Source organism: Neolamprologus multifasciatus, chromosome 16 (genome assembly GCF_963576455.1).
Source record: "Neolamprologus multifasciatus chromosome 16, fNeoMul1.2, whole genome shotgun sequence".
Taxonomy (NCBI): domain Eukaryota; kingdom Metazoa; phylum Chordata; class Actinopteri; order Cichliformes; family Cichlidae; genus Neolamprologus; species Neolamprologus multifasciatus.
The window spans coordinates 5,381,573-5,401,279 of record NC_140454.1 but is presented as its reverse complement, the minus strand read 5'-3'; the positions used below and the strand labels follow the sequence as shown (position 1 = coordinate 5,401,279).

The following is a 19,707-nucleotide window of genomic DNA, read 5'->3' as shown; positions in this document are numbered from 1 at the left end:
TAAACGTGAGTTAAGTTATGTTGCGCTTTTGCTACTGAAATGGAGCTATGTTAGTCCAATTTAAGAACTTTTGAGACGCTGGGGGCGGGGCCAAATACAAAGGATCAAAGGAAGCCGTTACCGCCAATAGCAACCGTTGCTATATGACGAAACCTTTGATTTCTTTTTGTCGTTGAAACAGCAGCTGAAAAACAACACGTCACGGCGGACGGCGTATGTTAACCCTGTGTTTATCCCAGTCACGTGTGACGGACGCTCGCGGATCGCCTCGCGCTATAACAGGTCAGAGCAGGGTCGGCAAGTTGCGGCTCTTTAGTCCTTATACTGCGGCTCCACGTGGTTCGGAGAAAAAAAAAAAAAAATTATCTGAAGTGTATTTTATTTGTGTTAGTTCTTTTTAACTTGTAGTATTAAATTGGAAGATTATTTTGATCTTGAAATCTAAAAATAAAATTATGTTATTATTTTTCATGGCTCAAAATAAGTGTCATACTCACGTAAACCATACCCGCCGAAATGCTGTGCAAGTATTTATCGAGACTTTCAACCCCAGGCATGCCAAGTGTGGATCTTCGGATCCACATACTTATGTGAGCAGCTATTCTCCACCATGAACTATGGTAAAAACAAACACCGCTCACGCCTCACAGATGACAGCTTACAGTCCTGCGTAAAGATGAAGTGACTTCGTACAGCCCCCATTTACAGACGCTGTGCACAGAGGTTCAGGAGCAGAAGTCCCATTGTAAACATATCACAGCAGACAGTAAAATAAATATTTATCCAGATATTTTGCAAATATGTATTTTTCATTTTCTAGCAGCATAGTGCTTTTTTCCAATTATTTTTTTAAATTCAGGTCAGGGCTCCCCTACAGGCTGCGAAATTCCAAAGGCGCTATAAGGATTACGTCTCACTACAGTTTTTGTTATATGAATAATTTAAGTTCAGATTCAGCTTCATTTAAAAGGGCCTATTTCCTTTTTGTTATATTTTTTAAGAGTTCAAAATGTGTTCATTACATAAATGTAATTTTCTCTGTAGCTTAAATCTTAATGGATTTCACAAGCAACACAATTTAGTTGTTTATACAAAGCATAGAGGTAAAAAACAATACCAGTGTTATCTTCATTTTAGATGTCAAAATGTATCTGCGGCCCCCAGTGTTTTCTTTTCCATGGAAACTGGGGCCAAATGGCTCTTTGGGTGTTAAAGGTTGCTGACCCCTGGATCAGAGCAATGTGACGAATGTGACTTCACAGGGTTGGTTCGTTTGTTTACATTAGTTTATGCTAGCACAGTGGTTCTGAAACTTTTCACAACGAGTACCATTTAATAAAATATATGGCTCTCAATGTACCACCATTATTACCCGCATTAAAGTACAGTATAGGTCTTTTTACACCATATAGAGTTTACACTGTCACAAACAGGATGTGATAAGTGATAATAAGAACAACTGTAGTGCATGAAAACATTCACAGCAGGTGGGATATCCGGTCTTTAAGTGATGACGTATGATCAAACTACTCTGTGTTTATCCGGGCTGTTGTGTTTTTGCACAGCGTTTAACGCTTTGTATCTCAAGATTCACGATTCTTTGTGAAAACTGACCTGATACGCTCCTCAACTGTACAAAAAAGAGAGAGAGAACTTTATATACACTGAATGACTATATACAAAGAGGACGTTATGTGCAAGTGGGTGAGTTATATACATTGTATAAATAAAGAAAAAATAGAATACTCTGGAAATTTACAGCTAGTGTATATTGCGTGGAAAGGGTGTTAAAGTGTCTTGTGCTATAGTGAAGCCAGAAGGATCAGGATGATATGAGAATGTGGTAATGAGTCCTTTCTCACTCACTTATGGATGATTGGGATGGCCTCAGGATAAGAGCTCCTCTTGAGCCTCTGTGTTTTTGCTCGGATGATGTGGAACCTTCTGCTTGATTGCAGAAGCTGGAACAGTTTATTGCTGGGATGTGACGGATCCTTCAGTATCTGAGCTGCTCTAGTCCAGCATCTCCTGGTGTAAATGTCCTGTAGGGAGGGGAAAGCAGCCCTGCAGCAGCGTTCTGCCGTATGGATCAGTCTCTGAAGAGTTTTTTTTATCCTTGACACAGCTGTTCCCATACCAGGATGTGATGTTCTGTGTGAGGATGCTCTCCACAGCGCCTGAGGATAAGTCCTGAGGATCCTTGGAGAGACCCTGAACTTCCTCAGTTGTCGGAGATGATGCAGGCACTGCCTAGCCTTTTTGGACTGGACCTGGATGTGGGCAGACCATGTCAGGTCTGAGGAGATGTGAACACTGAGATACTTTAAGGACTGGACCCTCTCCACTGGAGCTCCATTGATGATAATGGGCTTGTAGTCTCTGTGCTTACTCCTTCTGAAATCCACCACCAGCTCCTTGATCTTACCGACATTCAGCTGGATGTGGTTACCCTGGCACCACGATGCCAGATTCTTCACTTCATCCATGTAGGCCGCCTTATCGTTGTTCCCTTCTTAATTTATAAGTGATATTAGAGTTGTACGTTTTAATCAATGTATTTAATATTTCAGCGATCCCTCAGCCAGAACATGGTATATTATTATCTGGAGACTTCCCACATACCACTAGATGGAGCCCAAGTACCACCAGTGGTACGCACACCACAGTTTGCGAACCACTGTGCTAGCAAACTAGTAACAGAACCAAAAAGTCGGTGGAAAATAAGGACACTGAAACGAAAAACTGGTCTAAGGGGGTCATTTCTGTGCCGTCCCTGCTGTAATGACTCCCTGCTGTAATATTTGGGTTTTTAACATTATGTAGAAGGCTGACATGTTTTTTCCAAAATGTTCTCTGTCACTGATATAAAAGTAAAGGTTGTGAGAAAACTGAATGCATAGAAGAGTCTGTTTTCCTACAAATTTTATTACCCAAGAAAAACAAATGAAAATAAAAAAAAAACCCACAAATTTTAAAGCAAGTACATGCACTGGTGTATCAAAAAAAAGTTCTTAATTAAAATCTCATATGCTTGATATTCATTATATGCAAAGCAGAATATTGAGTGTTGTACTTTCATATTTTACAGATTTTCATCTGATTGGAACGTCCACAGAGATGAAAAGCGGAGTCCTTTGGTGCTGCAGGCAGACACTATCCAGGTACAGAGAGAGAAAACGTGGAGTTGTTGGCGACGCGTAGTACTGCTGCTGAATTTTAGAAAGTGACTCGTTTCTAGGTGTAGGTTTTTTTGTTTATGTTTAAAAAATGGGTTAGGATTAAATGCTACAATAAATAGTTGTATGAGTTCAGCTTGGCACAGTTGACACAGTTTATAGATGTTTATATTCTGGTAAAATTCAAGTTTAACCCTTAGGTTACAGTGTGAGTTATTGCAGAATGCAGGTCACAGATACATGGGTTGCCACTAATTCATACTAAGTTGTGCTATAATAAGAATAACTTTTGATCTCGAAGGGAAACTTTAGCTGATCTGCAATATTATATGAGAATTCAAATATATAATGTCAGCTGATGGCTGACTGCTAGAACAACTGGAGCTGATAGAACATCTGGAGTAATGTTTCATCTCGAGCTGTTCTTGATAAACAATGCTTTGTAAGAATTACAATTGTTAAAAGTTTTTTCATGATTTCTTTGCTTTAGAGGCACCAAATGTTAATGTTTTCAGATTTTGTTTTTCTGACCAGCAATTCATTTTTAAGTTATCTGCAAAATAAATTCGCAAATATCATTTTCTCAGCCAGTGTACTAGTGATGGGAATTCCTCTTTTTAGAGAACTGGCTCTTTCGGCTCGGCTCACTAAAAAGAGCCGGGTCTTTCAGGTTGTTTTGGTGCTTGAAATAATTTATTATTAACAACAATATAAAATTTTGCACAAAAGGAATTACTAATGTAAAAAACTTGGCTTTATTTATATATGTATATAAAGTTCAGGGCTACATAAGTCCCATAACCTTTAAGAACTTACCATCGTCTAGATTATTTTTTGGTCAGCAGCTCACTGCTGAGTGACGTTTCAGACACTGAGATTCACCCTATAGCTGTCAGCGATCATGCTCCTGTATCTTTAACACTAATGCACAAGAATAATACTATGCCAAGTAAAAACTGGAGATTTAATACATCACTGCTTAAAGATGAAGACTTTATTAAATATTTTAAAAAAGAGTGGACTTCATATTTAGACTTTAATGACACTCCCGGAACATCAGCTTCTGTTTTATGGGAAGCAGGGAAAGCTGTGATGAGAGGTAAAATAATTTCTTTCTCATCACATAAAAAGAAAAAAGAAAACAAAAATATTCAGGAATTAGAAAAAACCATCAAATCACTAGAAGAAGCCTACGCGTCCCACCAAGATCAGGAAACATTGAACAAAATACGCAAAACAAAACTAGAATTAAATGAGATAATTGATAGAAAAACAAAATTTTTAGTACAAAGACTACGCTTACAAAATTATGAACATAGTAATAAATCCGGTCAATTTCTAGCAAACCAGCTAAAAATAAATAAAGAAAAAACAACTATATGTGCTGTTCAAGATTCATCTGGGAACACAATATATGAACCGAAACAAATAAACAACATTTTCAGGGATTTCTATAAAACGTTGTATTCACCACAAATAAACCCATCTAAAAAGGAAATTGATCAATTTTTAGACAACATAACTCTCCCAAAATTATTAGACTCTCAAGCAATGGCACTGGATTCGCCACTGACATCAGGTGAACTCCAGGAAGCCCTGATAAGTATGTCCAATAATAAGGCTCCAGGTCCAGACGGCTTTCCTGCAGAATTCTACAAAGAATTCTGGACGATTCTAGCACCAGTTTTTTACAGAACGTTGTTAGAAATCAAAGAAAAGGGCAGACTTCCATCAAATATGAATTCTGCAAACATTAATCTCCTGCTAAAACCAGGCAAAGACCCTGTATATCCCTCAAGCTATCGTCCAATATCCCTTATTAATGTAGACCTCAAAATAATCTGCAAAGCTCTCTCGAAGAGACTAGAGAAAATAACCCCCCTCTTAATTCATCCTGACCAAACTGGTTTCATAAAAGGTAGGCACTCATCAACAAATACACGTAGATTACTTAATTTGATAGACTACTCATACAGTAAAAACCTTGAAACTACAATATTTTCCTTAGATGCAGAAAAAGCGTTTGACAGAGTTAACTGGAAATTTCTATTTGCAACTTTACACAAATTTGGTTTTGGATCTTCTTTCATCAACTGGTTAAAAATATTATATAATTCCCCAACAGCTTGTGTCAGAACAAATGACCAGACATCCTCCAGCTTATGTCTCCTGAGGGGCACCAGGCAGGGATGCCCACTCTCCCCTTCACTGTTTGCAATTTTTATCGAACCACTAGCAGCAGCAATTAGACAGAATTCAGCAATTAAGGGCATAAAATGCAAGAACGTGGAACATAAAATCAGCCTTTATGCTGATGATGTGTTACTCTTTCTCCAAAATTCACAAACCAATATCTCTGGGGTGATTGAATTGATAAACTCTTTTGCAAGAATATCAGATTACTCAATTAACTGGTCAAAATCTACAGTCCTTCCTATTAATTGCTGCTTCCATAATTCCTCTTCTACTCCATTGCAATCGGGAAATATAAAATATTTAGGTATTAATATTTCTCCCAAGCCTGCAGATCTAACTAAATTAAACCATACCCCACTTTTAAAGAAAGTAGAAGGTGATCTGGCTAGATGGAAATGTCTACCCATATCACTCATGGGAAGGGTTGCTGCTATAAAAATGATGGTATTACCAAAAATAAATTATTTATTCTCAATGATCCCAACTAAACCGCCGCAAGATTGGTTCAGATCTCTAGATTCATATATGTCCAAATTCCTTTGGAAAAATAAGCCCCCACGTATAAGCTTAAAAACACTACAAAAGACCAAGGATAAAGGAGGATTAGAACTACCTAACTTTCAGCACTACTTCTTAGCCAACAGGCTTCAGTTTATCTCAGGATGGCTAAAACATACCCTTTTAGATGAACCTTGGCTAGATGTAGAACAAGCACTTTGCAATAATCTAGAGATTTCAGATCTACCATTTATCAGCTCAAACATCCAACGACATGAATGCTTCAAAAGCATCAACATCAGCTCTTCTCTGACAGCATGGTGGGAGTTTCTGAAGTTGACAGAGTCTTCATTAATCCCATGCAAACGTACACCTATCTGGAACAACCCTGACATATTACAAAACAATAATATGATAAACTTTTCAGATTGGAATGGTAAAGGAATCAAATATGTAGAACATATACTAGAAGGAACAGAATTTATTTCATTTGACAGACTAGTTACACAATATGGGATCAACAAGAAAAGATTTTTAGAATATCAACAAATTAAATCCATAATAAAAAAGAAATTTAAACCGGGTCAAGTTGAACTACAAACACCACCAAGTGTGGTTCAATTTTTTACTCTTAAAACCCCCAAATTACTATCCAAAATATACAGAATGCTTTCTAAAACAGATGAATCAATATCACTTCCTATTGCAAAATGGGAAGCGGATTTATCAGTTAACTTAGACCAAAACTTCTGGTCTCAGATTTGCTTAAAAACCTTTCATCTAATCAGAAATCCCAGTCTTCAATTAATTCAATACAAAATACTACATAGAGTGCACTATACAGGTCATCGGATGTTCAAGATGGGCTTTGCATCTACCAACAACTGCTCACACTGCCAAACCAATTCACCGGACAATTATATCCATGCTCTTTGGTTCTGTCCACCAGTTCAGAAGTTTTGGCGCGAGATATGTGAAGACTTATCAAAGTGTCTGAAATGTAACATTCCAACTTCCCCCTTAGTGTGTTTGTTGGGCAGCTTAGATAATGTCACTTCAGAAAAGAATATAGCCCATATGGTTTTCACTGCCCTATGCATAGCCAAGAAAACAGTCCTCATGAACTGGAAAAATAAAAACAATCTTAATTCTAACCAATATAGAAATTATCTATTAGATTACATTAGTCTTGGTACAGCCTCTGCCACCACATCAGATCAATCGCTCTGGGCTCCTCTGATCAGCTCCATCACCTAGTGGGGGTGGGGGGTCATATTTTGGTCTCGCCTTCACTGTTGTGATTGGTGTGGGGGTAGGGTCAGGCTTAGGGCGTCGGGGGGTTCCCCGGGAGCATCTTCCTTGGGGGGCTCAACCCGGGGTAGCGGTCATGGCCAATTAGGGGCTCTGTTGGCTCTTAGGTGACGGTATCCTCGTGGCTACGTGCAGCGGGGCTAGGGGAGGGTCTGTGCTGACGGACGGGGGTTACTGACCTGGTAGCCTGGCTGCCCCTGGGTGGATCCGGGACGGGCGTGAGGTTCTGGGGGCGCTCCGGCTCTGGCCTGGGGCCCTGGCCGGGCCTCGGGGGCCTGGGTCCTGGTTGGTGTGTTGCCGGGGTTGTGGGCCGGTGGGTATATGGGGGCCCACCACTGGCGCAGGGTGCTGCCGGTGCGCCGAGCCACCTGGGGGGCTCTTCAACTGGTGGGGGGGGGGTTGTCACATCTTGCAGGGGCTTTCCTCTCTCAGGAACTCTCTCTGCAAGAGGGGGAGATACAGGAGAGGTGGAGGAAGATCTCAGCCTGGGCGTCTATTGTCTTATGTAGTCTGGAAGATGAGTGGATGATGGGGTGGGTGCAGTTTTCTCTGTGGTGGGGTTGGGTGGACTGCCCCGGGCTCTGTGGGGCCGGGCGGCGCCGCTGCACTGGGCCCCGGTTCGGATGGGCCTGGGCCCCCCTTCCCTGGCGGGTCGCGGAGTATGGGGGTGCCTACTGGGGTCAGCGGGGGAGCTGGCCCCAGGGAGGGGTCACTTGCCCCTCCCTTCCTTCCCTCCCCATCTCCAGCTGCCTCCCTCTTCCCGCTCCACCACAACCACCCACACATGCAGGGCCTTGGAGTAGGGGTGTGTCACCAGGGTGCAGAGGAGGTAACCCCCCCCCCCCCCCCCCCCCCCTCTGTCCCCTTCTGGCTGCCTCTGCCTCAATTTTATCCCGCAACTTAGACATTCACATTACTCACACTCTCATTACACATACATATAGGATCTTGGGGGTGGGCACGCTACACGGAATCCCAATTACCATCAGGGTGTACACCTCACCCCTGGCGTCGTTGCCCACCTCTCAATTTTAAATACACGTAGACATTGAGGGCTAGCAGGAGGGACTATGCGCTTACCTGCTGCTCTCTGGCAGGTAGCTCCATGCCCTCCTGGGTTTTAAATGCACCTTAGAACACACATACATCAACACTACAATGAGCGGGTGGAGGGAGGTTAGGAGTCTTCTCTCGCCCTCGTTCTCTGCGGTCTGCTGGAGCAGGGGGGCTAGGAGGAGGAGTTGGCCGTCCGACTGGGGTCCGGAATGTGGGGCCTCCCTGCTGCTGCGGAGTCGGGGCGGTCTGCTTCTCCCCACCGCAGGGAAAAGGGTAACACAACCTGGGTCTGGGTGCAGTTCCCCCCTCCAGGGGCAAGGGTACCTAGACCCGGTTCGTAGAGTACGCTTGGGGAGTGTGATTGTGTGTACAGCGTCTCTTTATGTCTGTCTCCACGTTGGTTGAGTGTGGAGTAAGTGCATATGAGAGCATGAGGGTGGGAATGGATGTTTGTATCTGTGTGTGCCTGTATGTCTGTGTCCATATGTCAGGTTGGGTATCAGACGCCACCTCTCTGAGGACAGCTCAGGCCCTCCAGGGTTTGGAGGCCTATCTCCCCCCACCACTTCCCCTGCCGGGGGCGGACTCCCTCAGACATCGGTGCGTTGGTGGTTCTTTGTGTCCGGGGGTGGGCGTCCGGGTACACACCGGCTCACTCTTTGGCGGCTGCTTATCGGGGCCTGGAGCCTGGGGCTCGCTTGGGCCACTTCGGAGGTGGGGTGCCTCCGAAGGCCACCCCGATAAGCCCCAGGCCTCTCGGCCTGGGGCTCGGTCACTCAGGCACAGCTGGCTGCCGGCGGAGCTCCCGGGCACGTCACTGCAACCCCCCCTGGCTTCTGCTCCGTGGCTGCTGGGTGACCCCTCATCTGGGACTCTCCTCAGCTCTTTCTGGGACAGTGGCACGGCTGCCCCTCTGTTGGTCTTCCTTGGTCTCTTGTGTTCTGAGGGCCTCTGGATGTCTGGAGTTTTGATCTCCTCCATACCTGCTTCATGCCCTGGAGGACGGGGCAGTGGCCCCCCACACCCTCTAGCAGATCATTACATGAGGGAACCTTTTAAGAAAACAAGCGTGTCCATGCTCACAGGTGTACACACGGGTGATCACACACACAAACTACACCCTTTTTGGCTCCTACCTCAATGCACACTGTGCTGTCGATCTTACGTGCTGCACAATAATGTTTAATATTTAGTATTTACTGTCATATTCCCATATATCATTGTGATGTTGTTTATTGTATTACTCTCGTTTTCTTCTGCTTGTTTTCTTTTTTTTTTCTCAACAGGTGATCCAGGTGATCGATATATGTATTTTTTTTTTTTTTCTGCTTATTCTGTTGGTTTTTGTTTTTTGCCCTTCTCCCCCGTCCCTCTTCTCAACTGTTTTTCTTTCCCTCTTTCTTTCTCCCTTTTCTTTCCCCCAGTCAAGTCTGTCCCGCATTCAGCAAGTGGAAATAAAATAAAGAATAAAAGGTGAATCAAATGGACCATTACGGCAAAGCTGGGATGGTCAATTTGGTAAAGAAAATCTGTTGGGCATCTTTCTTCGCCTTTAGACAATAATTCTGATGGCAAAAGAGCCAAACGGGACAGGCAAGAAAAAAAAAAAAAAAAAAAAAAAAAAAAAAAAGGAATTACTAATGTAAAAAACGTGGCTTTATTTATATATGTATATAAAGTTCAGGGCTACATAAGTCCCATAACCTTTAAGAACTTACCAGCTTCATTTGCCTCCGGTCATTGCAGTTCATCTCATCTATGTTGTTAATAGAGATGGACCGATACTGATCCGATATTACGTATCAGTATCGGTCCGATACTGACCTAAATTACTGGATCGGATATCGGCGAGAAAGAAAAAATGTAATCCGATCCATTAAATATCAAAAAAGCACCTCACAAAAGTAACTCGGCTCATAACCGTAGCACGTCGCAGCAGTATGTGTCACGTGATAGAGCAGCTGTGTGTATTTGGAGCCTCGCTACCAAACCAGTATTTCATCTCTGAGGAAGTTATCTCAGAGAGAAGTAAAGCAAGTGTGTAAGTTAATCTCTGAATGTTTGTAAAGCATTCCCATATTAATGTTAGGGAACGGCTGTGTGCAGACAGGAATAGGACCCAAGGTGCAGACACTCGGAGGCAAAACTTAAACTCAAAACCGCTTTAATGTTAAACTCAAATATAACATAACTGGAAATATCAAAAATAAACTTACACTGGAGGACTGGGAAAAACACACAGCTAAATAAACGGTAGATCACGACAATGACAAACTGAAACACAGGGCTTAAATACATAGAGGGAGCAATCAGGGAATGGACAACAGGAGGGAAACACAGCTGGGGCAAATCAGAACTGACGAGACAAGGAAGCGTAAACTGAACACACTGAGATAAGACAGAGACCTTCAAAGTAAAACAGGAAACACATAACACAGACTGAACAAAAGACACAGACTCACATGCAGGCACTACAACAGAGGGAACAGAGACGTGGGACCAGGGCAGACACAGACACTGACTGGACACGGGGATATAGCAGACAGGGGAGACAGCAACTAAGGATTACACAGAGACAAACCGTAAGACATGACTAATGAAAACCCAAAGACTAGAAATTATAAATAATATAATAAACTCAAAAAGCCTGGTTCAACGACCCAGGCATCCTAACAGTATCCCCCCCTAAAGGGCTGGCTCCCAGACAGCCCAACCCGAAACACCAAAACAAAAAACAACCCAACCAGGGCGGGCGGCGGGGGAACAGGACGGAGGGACCGAAACAAAACAAACACACGGAGCCAGTGACAAAAAATACCCAAAACAACAGCACTGCGGCCCAGCAACAGCCCAAAAGAAAACAGACAAAAAGCCCATGAAAGGCGCAGAGGCCCAGGCAACAGTCTCGAAAAAGTCCAGGAGGCCGGCCCGGAGGCTGACGGCACAACAGTCCAAACCCGGGTAGTTCAGGGGGGCGGCCCGGAGGCAGGCGGCCCAAAAGCCAAGAGGACAGTTCAGGGGGCCGGCCGGGCGGGAGGCACCAGCGGCGACCGAGCAGGTCAGGAGGCCGGCCGGGCGGGAGGCACCGGTGGCAACGTAGTTCAGGGGGCCGTCCATGATGGCAATGACGTCCAGTCATCGGCCCGGAAAGCGGCCGAACAGGACGTGCAGGATGAGCAGGCCAGACAGGACGTGCAGGACGAGCAGGCCGGACAGGACGTGCAGGACGAGCAGGCCGGACAGGACGTGCAGGCCGGACAGGTCGTGCAGGCCCAGACGGCATGGGGACCTCAGGCGCAGACGAAGCTAGACAGAGCGAGGCAGGACCAGGCGACGCCGAAGGCGAAGACTCGGAGGCAGGACCAGGCGACGCCGAAGGCGAAGACTCGGAGGCTGGACCAGGCGACGCCGAAGGCGAAGACTCGGAGGCTGGACCAGGCGACGCCGAAGACTCGGAGGCTGGACCCGGCGACGCCGAAGACTCGGAGGCTGGACCCGACGAGGGCGGCGCTGCAGGGGACGGCGTGGGAGCCGCAGGTGGCGGCGCTGCAGGCGACACAGGTCGCTGGACGGGCCCCTCGGACCCTCCAGCGGGAGCAGGAGGCTGGACGGGCCCCTCGGACCCTCCAGCGGGAGCAGGAGGCTGGACGGGCCCCTCGGACCCTCCAGCGGGAGCAGGAGGCTGGACGGGCCCCTCGGACCCTCCAGCGGAGGCAGGTTGCTGGACGGGCTCCCCGGACCCTCCAGCGGGAGCAGGAGGCTGGACGGGCTCCCCGGACCCTCCAGCGGGAGCAGGAGGCTGGACGGGCCCCCCGGACCCTCCAGCGGGAGCAGGAGGCTGGACGGGCCCCTCGGACCCTCCAGCGGAGGCAGACGAAGGCTGGACGGGCCCCTCGGACCCTCCAGCAGGAACAGGCGGTGGAGTAAATGACTGAGGCGGGAACTGAGCAGGTGACTGAGCCGATAGGTGAGCTAAAGTCTGAGCTATGGAGAGAAGTTTAATATGTATTGACTCTTGTAAGAATGGTAGTAATGGTGCGCGAGGTGGTGGATTAGCAGATGGCTGGGCTAGGTTGTCTGAGCCTACAGAGCCTAAAGAAAACTGCTGGAAGGGCTCACCTGAGCCTCCAGTGAGGTCAGAACCAGGTGCAGGTACCTGCCGGACACCAGCCACTCCCACCCGAGGAGAAGGTACGGGTGCCGGAGCTAACTGGTTCCCGGTCATCCTCACACTGGGAGCCGGGACAGGCACCGTCAATGGCTGGGCAGCTGCTGTCCCCACCCAAGGAGATGGCTTGGGTGCAGCGACAGGCAGAGGCCCAGCCGGCCTGGACACCGGAGCAGGGACCAGCTGGACCTCAGCCTCCCTCACCTGAAGCACTGAAACAGGTGCAGGGGAATGCTGGGCCCGAGCTGCCCTGGGAGCAGGAACACAACGGTGCAAAGGAGCAGGCTCAGCAAACACAGACTCCTCTAAAATGTTTTTTAGCTTCCTACCACCACCACGTCTAACAGTCTTAACAGTTTTCACAGTCTCAGAATTTACAGTGTGCACATGATTGTCTTTTTCCAGCTCAGAGGGAGCAGAATGAAAACAGTCATTATACCTCACCATGGGGAGTGGCTCAGCAGAGACAGAGTGGCGACCGCGTGAGCGTCGCTTTCTCCGGGAAATGGGAGGTGGCGAACTGGGCTGCGAAGAGGAAGCAGAGAGTTTGTGAAGCTCAGAACGTGGCAGACCCAAAAACAGAGCGAAGGACTGCAGTGGAGTGAGTCTAACGTCCGGCATCACGTAATCCTTCTTCCTCCGCTGCTTAACCCTCTTGTCGGACTGGTAATCCAGGGGTGGAGGCGGAGGTGTAGCGACTGGAGAGAATGAGCACGTGCTCAATCTGATCGCCCGAGGCACAGGCGCCGGCTCGGCCGTAGCCATGGCAGTTTGGAGGCAGCGGGGCCCTCCCCGAGCCAAACGTGAACCATAGAAAGGTGACTTGAGCTCCCGGGCATGCTTAGCCTCCTGCCTCACGCTCTCCTTGAGGAAGGCAGAAACTGCGGGTTGCCGATACCACACGGAGTCTGCTGGGTCCATGTTATGGTCGTGATCTTCTGTTAGGGAACGGCTGTGTGCAGACAGGAATAGGACCCAAGGTGCAGACACTCGGAGGCAAAACTTAAACTCAAAACCGCTTTAATGTTAAACTCAAATATAACATAACTGGAAATATCAAAAATAAACTTACACTGGAGGACTGGGAAAAACACACAGCTAAATAAACGGTAGATCGCGACAATGACAAACTGAAACACAGGGCTTAAATACATAGAGGGAGCAATCAGGGAATGGACAACAGGAGGGAAACACAGCTGGGGCAAATCAGAACTGACGAGACAAGGAAGCGTAAACTGAACACACTGAGATAAGACAGAGACCTTCAAAGTAAAACAGGAAACACATAACACAGACTGAACAAAAGACACAGACTCACATGCAGGCACTACAACAGAGGGAACAGAGACGTGGGACCAGGACAGACACAGACACCGACTGGACACGGGGATATAGCAGACAGGGGAGACAGCAACTAAGGATTACACAGAGACAAACCGTAAGACATGACTAATGAAAACCCAAAGACTAGAAATTATAAATAATATAATAAACTCAAAAAGCCTGGTTCAACGACCCAGGCATCCTAACAATTAAGCTTAACAACCGATATATGGAGCGACTGCCTCTCTCTCTCTCCTGCTGCTACTTCAATCGTGAAACTGCTTAATGATCAGCTGATCGGCTTTTCTGTCGCGAGTCCGTCTCTCTTGTTTGTTTTTGGTCCACTTCTCACCAGAAAGAGGAAACCAGCGGCTGAACAACAGCAGCACGTTTAAGCTTGATAAGCTGTTGTTAGAATTTATTTAATATTACTTTCTACACCAGGATCTTTTTCTACGCAGCTGACGGCTGGTAACTGTGCAGGGGCGGATCTACCAAAGTTTAGCCAGGGGGCCGATAGGGCATTAACAGGGAAAAGGGGGCACAAAGACATACTTTTCTTTCTTATTCTCATTTAAAATGTCTAGTTTTTAATTATTTAATAATTATCTGAATCTTACACCCAAAGTTTTAATCTGATGTAACAGGTATAGAAGTCCATTACTGTATATAGTAACTGTTAAGTCTAATATACCCTAGTAAGCTATAGCACTTTTTCCTTTGGGAAAGGAAAAAAGGGAACACCCCAGTTATATTTTGGTCTTTGTTATATCGTTCAGTGTTGAATCAGTATTTTCTAATTACACTTTACATCTTCCATTATTTCAATACACAGGTGGGTTACTAGTCCTCAAAATGACTAATAGGTAACACAGTAGAAGCAATAAGACTGTTGTGAACTCGTGAATCAAAGTATACCGTTATAAGTTAAGTACTGTTGAAGTATTGTGTTTTGAATGAGATCGTGATGTGAACGTGATCGTGCTAGGCTAATGGACTGGCTAGCGGGGGAAGTGAGCTTCAAGTACCGTAGCGATGCTAAGGCACGTTCTCAGTTGTGTGTTCTCTATATGTCTTGTTGAAGTAAGACAGGATGCAAAGGCTGTAATTAATGCTTGCATAGCTGCTCATGTGCTGTATATGAATGGTTATTTGCTATTCACGGGCTGTGAGTTACAGTACATTGTATTTCTTGATGCAGTGATATGTATGTGTAACCATAACAAAGGCTGAGGCAACCTGGTCACTGCGAACCAATGTTATCTATATTTATGATGGGTAATGTATACTCGCCAAGGTTATTCCTGTACTTTTGACAATGCGCTGACAGCTGTTATGCCACACGTTACAAAGAATTGCTGGTTCTTATGAGAGGCGATTAATGACTTGTTCTCCTGTTGATTTTTTAAAAGCTCCATCTGTTGTGCTCCTTGAAAGCTGCTGCAAATGCAAATTGCTGCAAATTGCAAAACACCTTAAGCTACAGGTCTCTAAAACACTCCGTAAGAGTGACCTGAAAAAGCAGGTAGTAGACGAGTTGGTGGAGGCTGGTCTAATGCAAGTCCCTGATCTGCCTGAAGTGCCTGTGGTCTCTGGTGAGCCTAGTCAAACTTCCTCATTTGAGGGGGACCATAAAGATGGTACGGGTCATGACAGTGTGGGAGATGAGCGGGGGAAGACGCCGCGCACGCTCCCTCGCTATGATCCCCTTTCCTCTGGAAGTTCAGAAGCACGGGACGGGGCCCGGCTAAAGATGCGCTTGGCACGGCTCCAGCCAGGCGAGCTCAATTAGAGCTTGAGATCAGAAAGCTGGAAATAGAGGCAGATAAAACAGTGAGGCTGCGTAAGCTGGAGCTGGAGTCTCAGCCACGAGCCTCATCTGTCTCCGCTGATGGTCCAGGTTCTGCCCACGTGTCTACTACTCCTTATGACATTAGTAAGTGCATTTCTTTAGTGCCTGCATTTAAAGAGGCTGAGGTGGATTCTTATTTTGCAGCAATTGAGCGCATTGCTGGTGCTTTGTGGTGGCCTAGTGAGATCTGGCCCCTTTTATTACAGTGTAAACTGACTGGAAAAGCCCAAGAGGTGGTAGCTGCGCTTCCCTTAAAAGACAGTTTGGAGTATTCTTGTGTTAAATCAGCTGTGTTGCAAGCATATGAATTGGTTCCAGAAGCATACAGGCAGAAATTTCGGCTACAGAGGAAACTTCCCTCCCAAACGTATGAGGAGTTTGCCAGGGAAAAAGGTATCCTCTTTGACAAGTGGTGCGCTGCTTCAAAAGCCAGTGATTATGATTCATTGCGTGAATTGATGTTGCTGGAAGACTTTAAAAAGTGTCTTCCAGAGAGTATAGTGTTATATCTGAATGAGCAGAAAGTAACCACTTTAGCAACTGCAGGAGTTCTCGCAGACGAGTATGTGCTCACCCATAAGTCCTCTTTTCTGGTTAAAGAGAAGTCACAGTTTAGTGCTGCGCAGCAGGCTCACAATGTTAAACCTTTAGGCTCTAAAGAGAGTCGAGAGTGTTTCTACTGTCAAAAACCGGGACATGTCATTGTGGACTGTTTGGCCCTGAAACGCAAAACAGTGAATTCTCAGCAACCCAAAGGGGTTGCCTTTGTGAAAGCAGCGTTCCATCCTGAGGTGCTTGATTGTGGTGGTAAAGTGCCAGACCCTTGTTTTGACCCATTTATCTTTGATGGTTTTGTATCACTAACTGATAAATCCACTGATCTAAAGTCGGTGCGCATACTGAGAGACACCGGAGGGTCTCAGACCCTAATCCTTTCTAGTGCGTTACCTTTCTCAGCAGACAGTGCATGCGGATTTAATGTTGTGCTGCGTGGAATAGAGATGGGTTATGCTCCCAGACCCGTTCACCAGGTCTATATTGTCGCCAGTGCTGTTGGGTCTAAAGCAGTACTGTTGCAAAAAGACTTAGAGGGATTGGACCACCCCATTTGTTACTTCTCCCGCAAGTTTAAAACGCATCAGGTAAATTACCCCATCAATGAAAAGGAGACATTGGCTCTGTTGCTAGCTCTTCATCACTTCCATGTGTACTTGGGGTCCGGCGCATTACCCAATGTAGAGTACACTGTTCCTAATCTTCTTGTATTTCTTGCCTGGTTGTTTAGCCGCAATAAATGCCTCATGCCATGGGCCCCGCTGCTGCAAGAAAACAATTCAGAGCAGAGATTTGGCATTTACAAAAAAAACCCAAAACATACTGATAAAGTACTAGTTGAGGACCTCTCCCGGTTGTGAGTATGACTTGTTTTGTTGTCTGTCACAAATAATGAAACCTGTGTATACAAAACATAGTATAAGGAGAGGGGTGTTACGGCCCTGGGCCTTGGAGGGAGTGAGACTGCCTTTTTGTGTTCATGCAGATCCATGTGTGCCATGACTTGTGGGTGATTGGTTACTGGGAGACCCGTGCCAACCCTCTCTTATGCAGAATGAAGTGTGCCAGACCACACGGACGATTGGCTGCCCGGGGATCCCGTGATGCTCCAAGAGGCAATCAGTGGCTGACCGTGCCCACCTGTGGCTACAAAAGGCTGGAGGTCCTTCACTCATTGGCTGCTGCTTAGGACTGAACATGCAGTTTGCCCTTCGTGCCTCCCTCTTCGATCTTTGTTGAACTTGTTCATATTGCTGAACTTTGTCAAGCCTTGGTGCATGTTTGAACTTAGACTGAGTCCCAGTCTAAGTCTACTCTTGACTGTTTTTTTTCTTTATGTAATAATTGTTTGCCCAGTGGTCTGTTGAACAGCCCTGTCGGTTTTCTGTTCAAAGTTTGAAATTAAAACCTTTTTCTTTACTCAGTTTTGTGTTGGGGGCTTGTGTATGTTACTCCTTCCCTGACGCCTAGCAGAGGGGGTCGTAACAAAAACAAAAAATCCTCTAAACAAAATGGAGCCGACATGGCCCTCAAAACAGGGAAGAGGGAAGAGTGTCACTTGGTGTTCGCTCGCTCTGTGGTATAGTATCGCTTCCTGTTCCTGCTCAAACACAGTGGTGTTTCTGAGTAGCTTATTTGCTTAGCAGTTTAATTAACAACTTTTAAATACCTTCTTTTTTCACAGTATAATCTTCACGTGCTTCATCCGAAGCACACTTTCTGTGTACTCACTACCTAATTTATAGCCAAAGTATTCACTCACTGTCTCTGTACTGTTTCGCTAGCTTAGCTCGTAGCCGACCCGTTAGCACCATGGCTACTTCACCTGTCCCTTCTGCACTTTCTTGCTCATTGTGTCAGATGTTTAGTTACTCCTCGGCCTCCTTTAGCAGTAATGATATCTGTAACAAATGTAGCATATTTGCAGCTCTGGAGGCCAGGATTACTGAATTGGAGACTCGGCTTTGCACCCTGCTCTCACCCTTAGCTAGCCAGGCCCCTGTAGCTGGTGCAGCCGAAGATAGCATAGGCCCCGCTAGCTGTTCCCCGGCAGACCCCAAGCAGCTGGGAAAAGGCTGGGTAACAGTGAGGAGGAAGCGTAGTCCTAAACAGAAGCCCCAGGTACACCACCAACCCGTTCATGTGTCTAACCGTTTTTCCCCACTCGGTGACACACCCGCTGGGGGTCAAACTCTGGTAATTGGTGATTCTGTTCTCAGACATGTGAAGCTAGAGACACCGGCAACCATAGTCAATTGTCTTCCAGGGGCCAGAGCAGGCGACATTGAAGGAAATTTAAAACTGCTGGCTAAGGGTAAACGTAAATTCAATAAAATCATAATTCACGTCGGCAGTAATGACACCCGGTTACGCCAATCGGAGGTCACTAAAATCAATATTGAATCGGTGTGTAACTTTGCCAAAACAATGTCGGACTCTGTAGTTTTCTCTGGTCCCCTCCCCAATCAGACCAGGAGTGACATGTTTAGCCGCATGTTCTCCTTAAATTGCTGGCTGTCTGAGTGGTGTCCCAGAAACGATGTGGGCTTCATAGATAATTGGCAAACCTTCTGGAGGAAACCTGGTCTTGTTAGGAGAGACGGCATCCATCCCACTTTGGATGGAGCAGCTCTCATTTCTAGAAATATCGACAAATTTATTAAACCCCTCAAAACATGACTATCCAGAGTTGGGACCAGGAAGCAGAGTTGCAGTCTTACACGCCTCTCTGCAGCTTCTCTCCTCCTGCTACCCCCCCAAAAACCCATCTCCATAGAGACTGTGTCTGCTTCCAAAAAGACAAAAAAACAAACTAAAAACCAGCAACAAACAACTTAAACAATCACAAAGAAAGAACAATACAGTATCCACATCTGAACCAAAGAGTAAAACAGTGAAATGTGGATTATTAAATATTAGGTCTCTCTCCTCCAAGTCTCTGTTAGTACATGACTTAATAATTGATCAACAAATTGATTTACTCTGCCTTACAGAAACCTGGTTGCAGCAGGATGATTATGTTAGTTTAAATGAATCAACACCCCCGAGTCATTCTAACTACCAGAAGTCTCGAAGCACAGGTCGAGGGGGCGGTGTGGCAGCAATTTTTCACACCAGTCTATTAATTAATGAAAGACCAAGACAGACTTTTAATTCATTTGAAAGCCTGATGCTTAACATTGTCCACCCCAGCTGTGAAACTCAGAAACCAGTCTTACTTGTTATCATCTATCGTCCACCTGGGCCTTACACAGAGTTTCTGTCTGATTTCTCAGACTTTATATCTGATTTAGTTCTGAGCTCAGATAAAATAATTATTGTGGGTGATTTTAACATCCATGTAGATGCTAAAAATGACAGCCTCAACATGGCATTTAATCTGTTGTTAGACTCAATTGGTTTCTCTCAAAATGTAAAAGAACCCACCCACCACTTTAATCACACTCTAGATCTTGTTTTAACATATGGCATAGAAACTGAACATTTAACAGTGTTTCCTGAAAACCCTCTCCTGTCTGATCATTTCTTGATAACATTTACATTTACAATAATTGATTACGCAGCAGTGGAGA

General features: G+C 45.7%; 2 protein-coding genes and 1 long non-coding RNA gene across 3 annotated transcripts in view; 1 reads left to right on the top strand and 2 right to left on the bottom strand.

The window, feature by feature from the left end:
* Positions 1-19,707, bottom strand: part of LOC146500090 (uncharacterized) — a 193,876-nt gene that overhangs the window by 159,536 nt on the left and 14,633 nt on the right. The window lies entirely within an intron of this gene.
* Positions 1,888-13,835, bottom strand: LOC146500092 (uncharacterized). Its single transcript, XM_085136503.1, has 4 exons — positions 12,357-13,835; positions 2,390-2,512; positions 2,138-2,296; positions 1,888-1,961 (listed from the first exon to the last, which is right to left on the bottom strand). Exons 1-4 carry the CDS (start codon positions 13,324-13,326, stop codon positions 1,888-1,890), a joined length of 1,326 nt encoding a protein of 441 aa, XP_084992629.1. The 5' UTR covers positions 13,327-13,835.
* On the top strand, positions 15,284-17,324 carry LOC146500091 (uncharacterized). The gene is made up of 3 exons (XM_085136502.1): positions 15,284-15,385; positions 15,451-16,722; positions 17,121-17,324. The coding sequence occupies exons 1-3, from the start codon at positions 15,284-15,286 to the stop codon at positions 17,322-17,324; spliced, it is 1,578 nt and encodes a 525-aa protein (XP_084992628.1).

What these genes read in the sequence shown, in the direction of transcription:
- LOC146500092 (XM_085136503.1), bottom strand. Translation starts at nt 13,326, where the DNA reads ATGGACCCAGCAGACTCCGTGTGGTATCGGCAACCCGCAGTTTCTGCC. An exon ending in TGACCTCACTGGAGGCTCAG is followed by an intron (nt 2,513 to 12,356) that starts GTGAGCCCTTCC and finishes TTATAAATTAAG; the next exon opens with AAGGGAACAACGATAAGGCG. An exon ending in GGTGGTGGATTTCAGAAGGA is followed by an intron (nt 2,297 to 2,389) that starts GTAAGCACAGAG and finishes ACATCTCCTCAG; the next exon opens with ACCTGACATGGTCTGCCCAC.
- LOC146500091 (XM_085136502.1), top strand. Translation starts at nt 15,284, where the DNA reads ATGCAAGTCCCTGATCTGCCTGAAGTGCCTGTGGTCTCTGGTGAGCCT. An exon ending in ATGGTACGGGTCATGACAGT is followed by an intron (nt 15,386 to 15,450) that starts GTGGGAGATGAG and finishes TTCCTCTGGAAG; the next exon opens with TTCAGAAGCACGGGACGGGG. An exon ending in GCAAGTTTAAAACGCATCAG is followed by an intron (nt 16,723 to 17,120) that starts GTAAATTACCCC and finishes GTGTTCATGCAG; the next exon opens with ATCCATGTGTGCCATGACTT.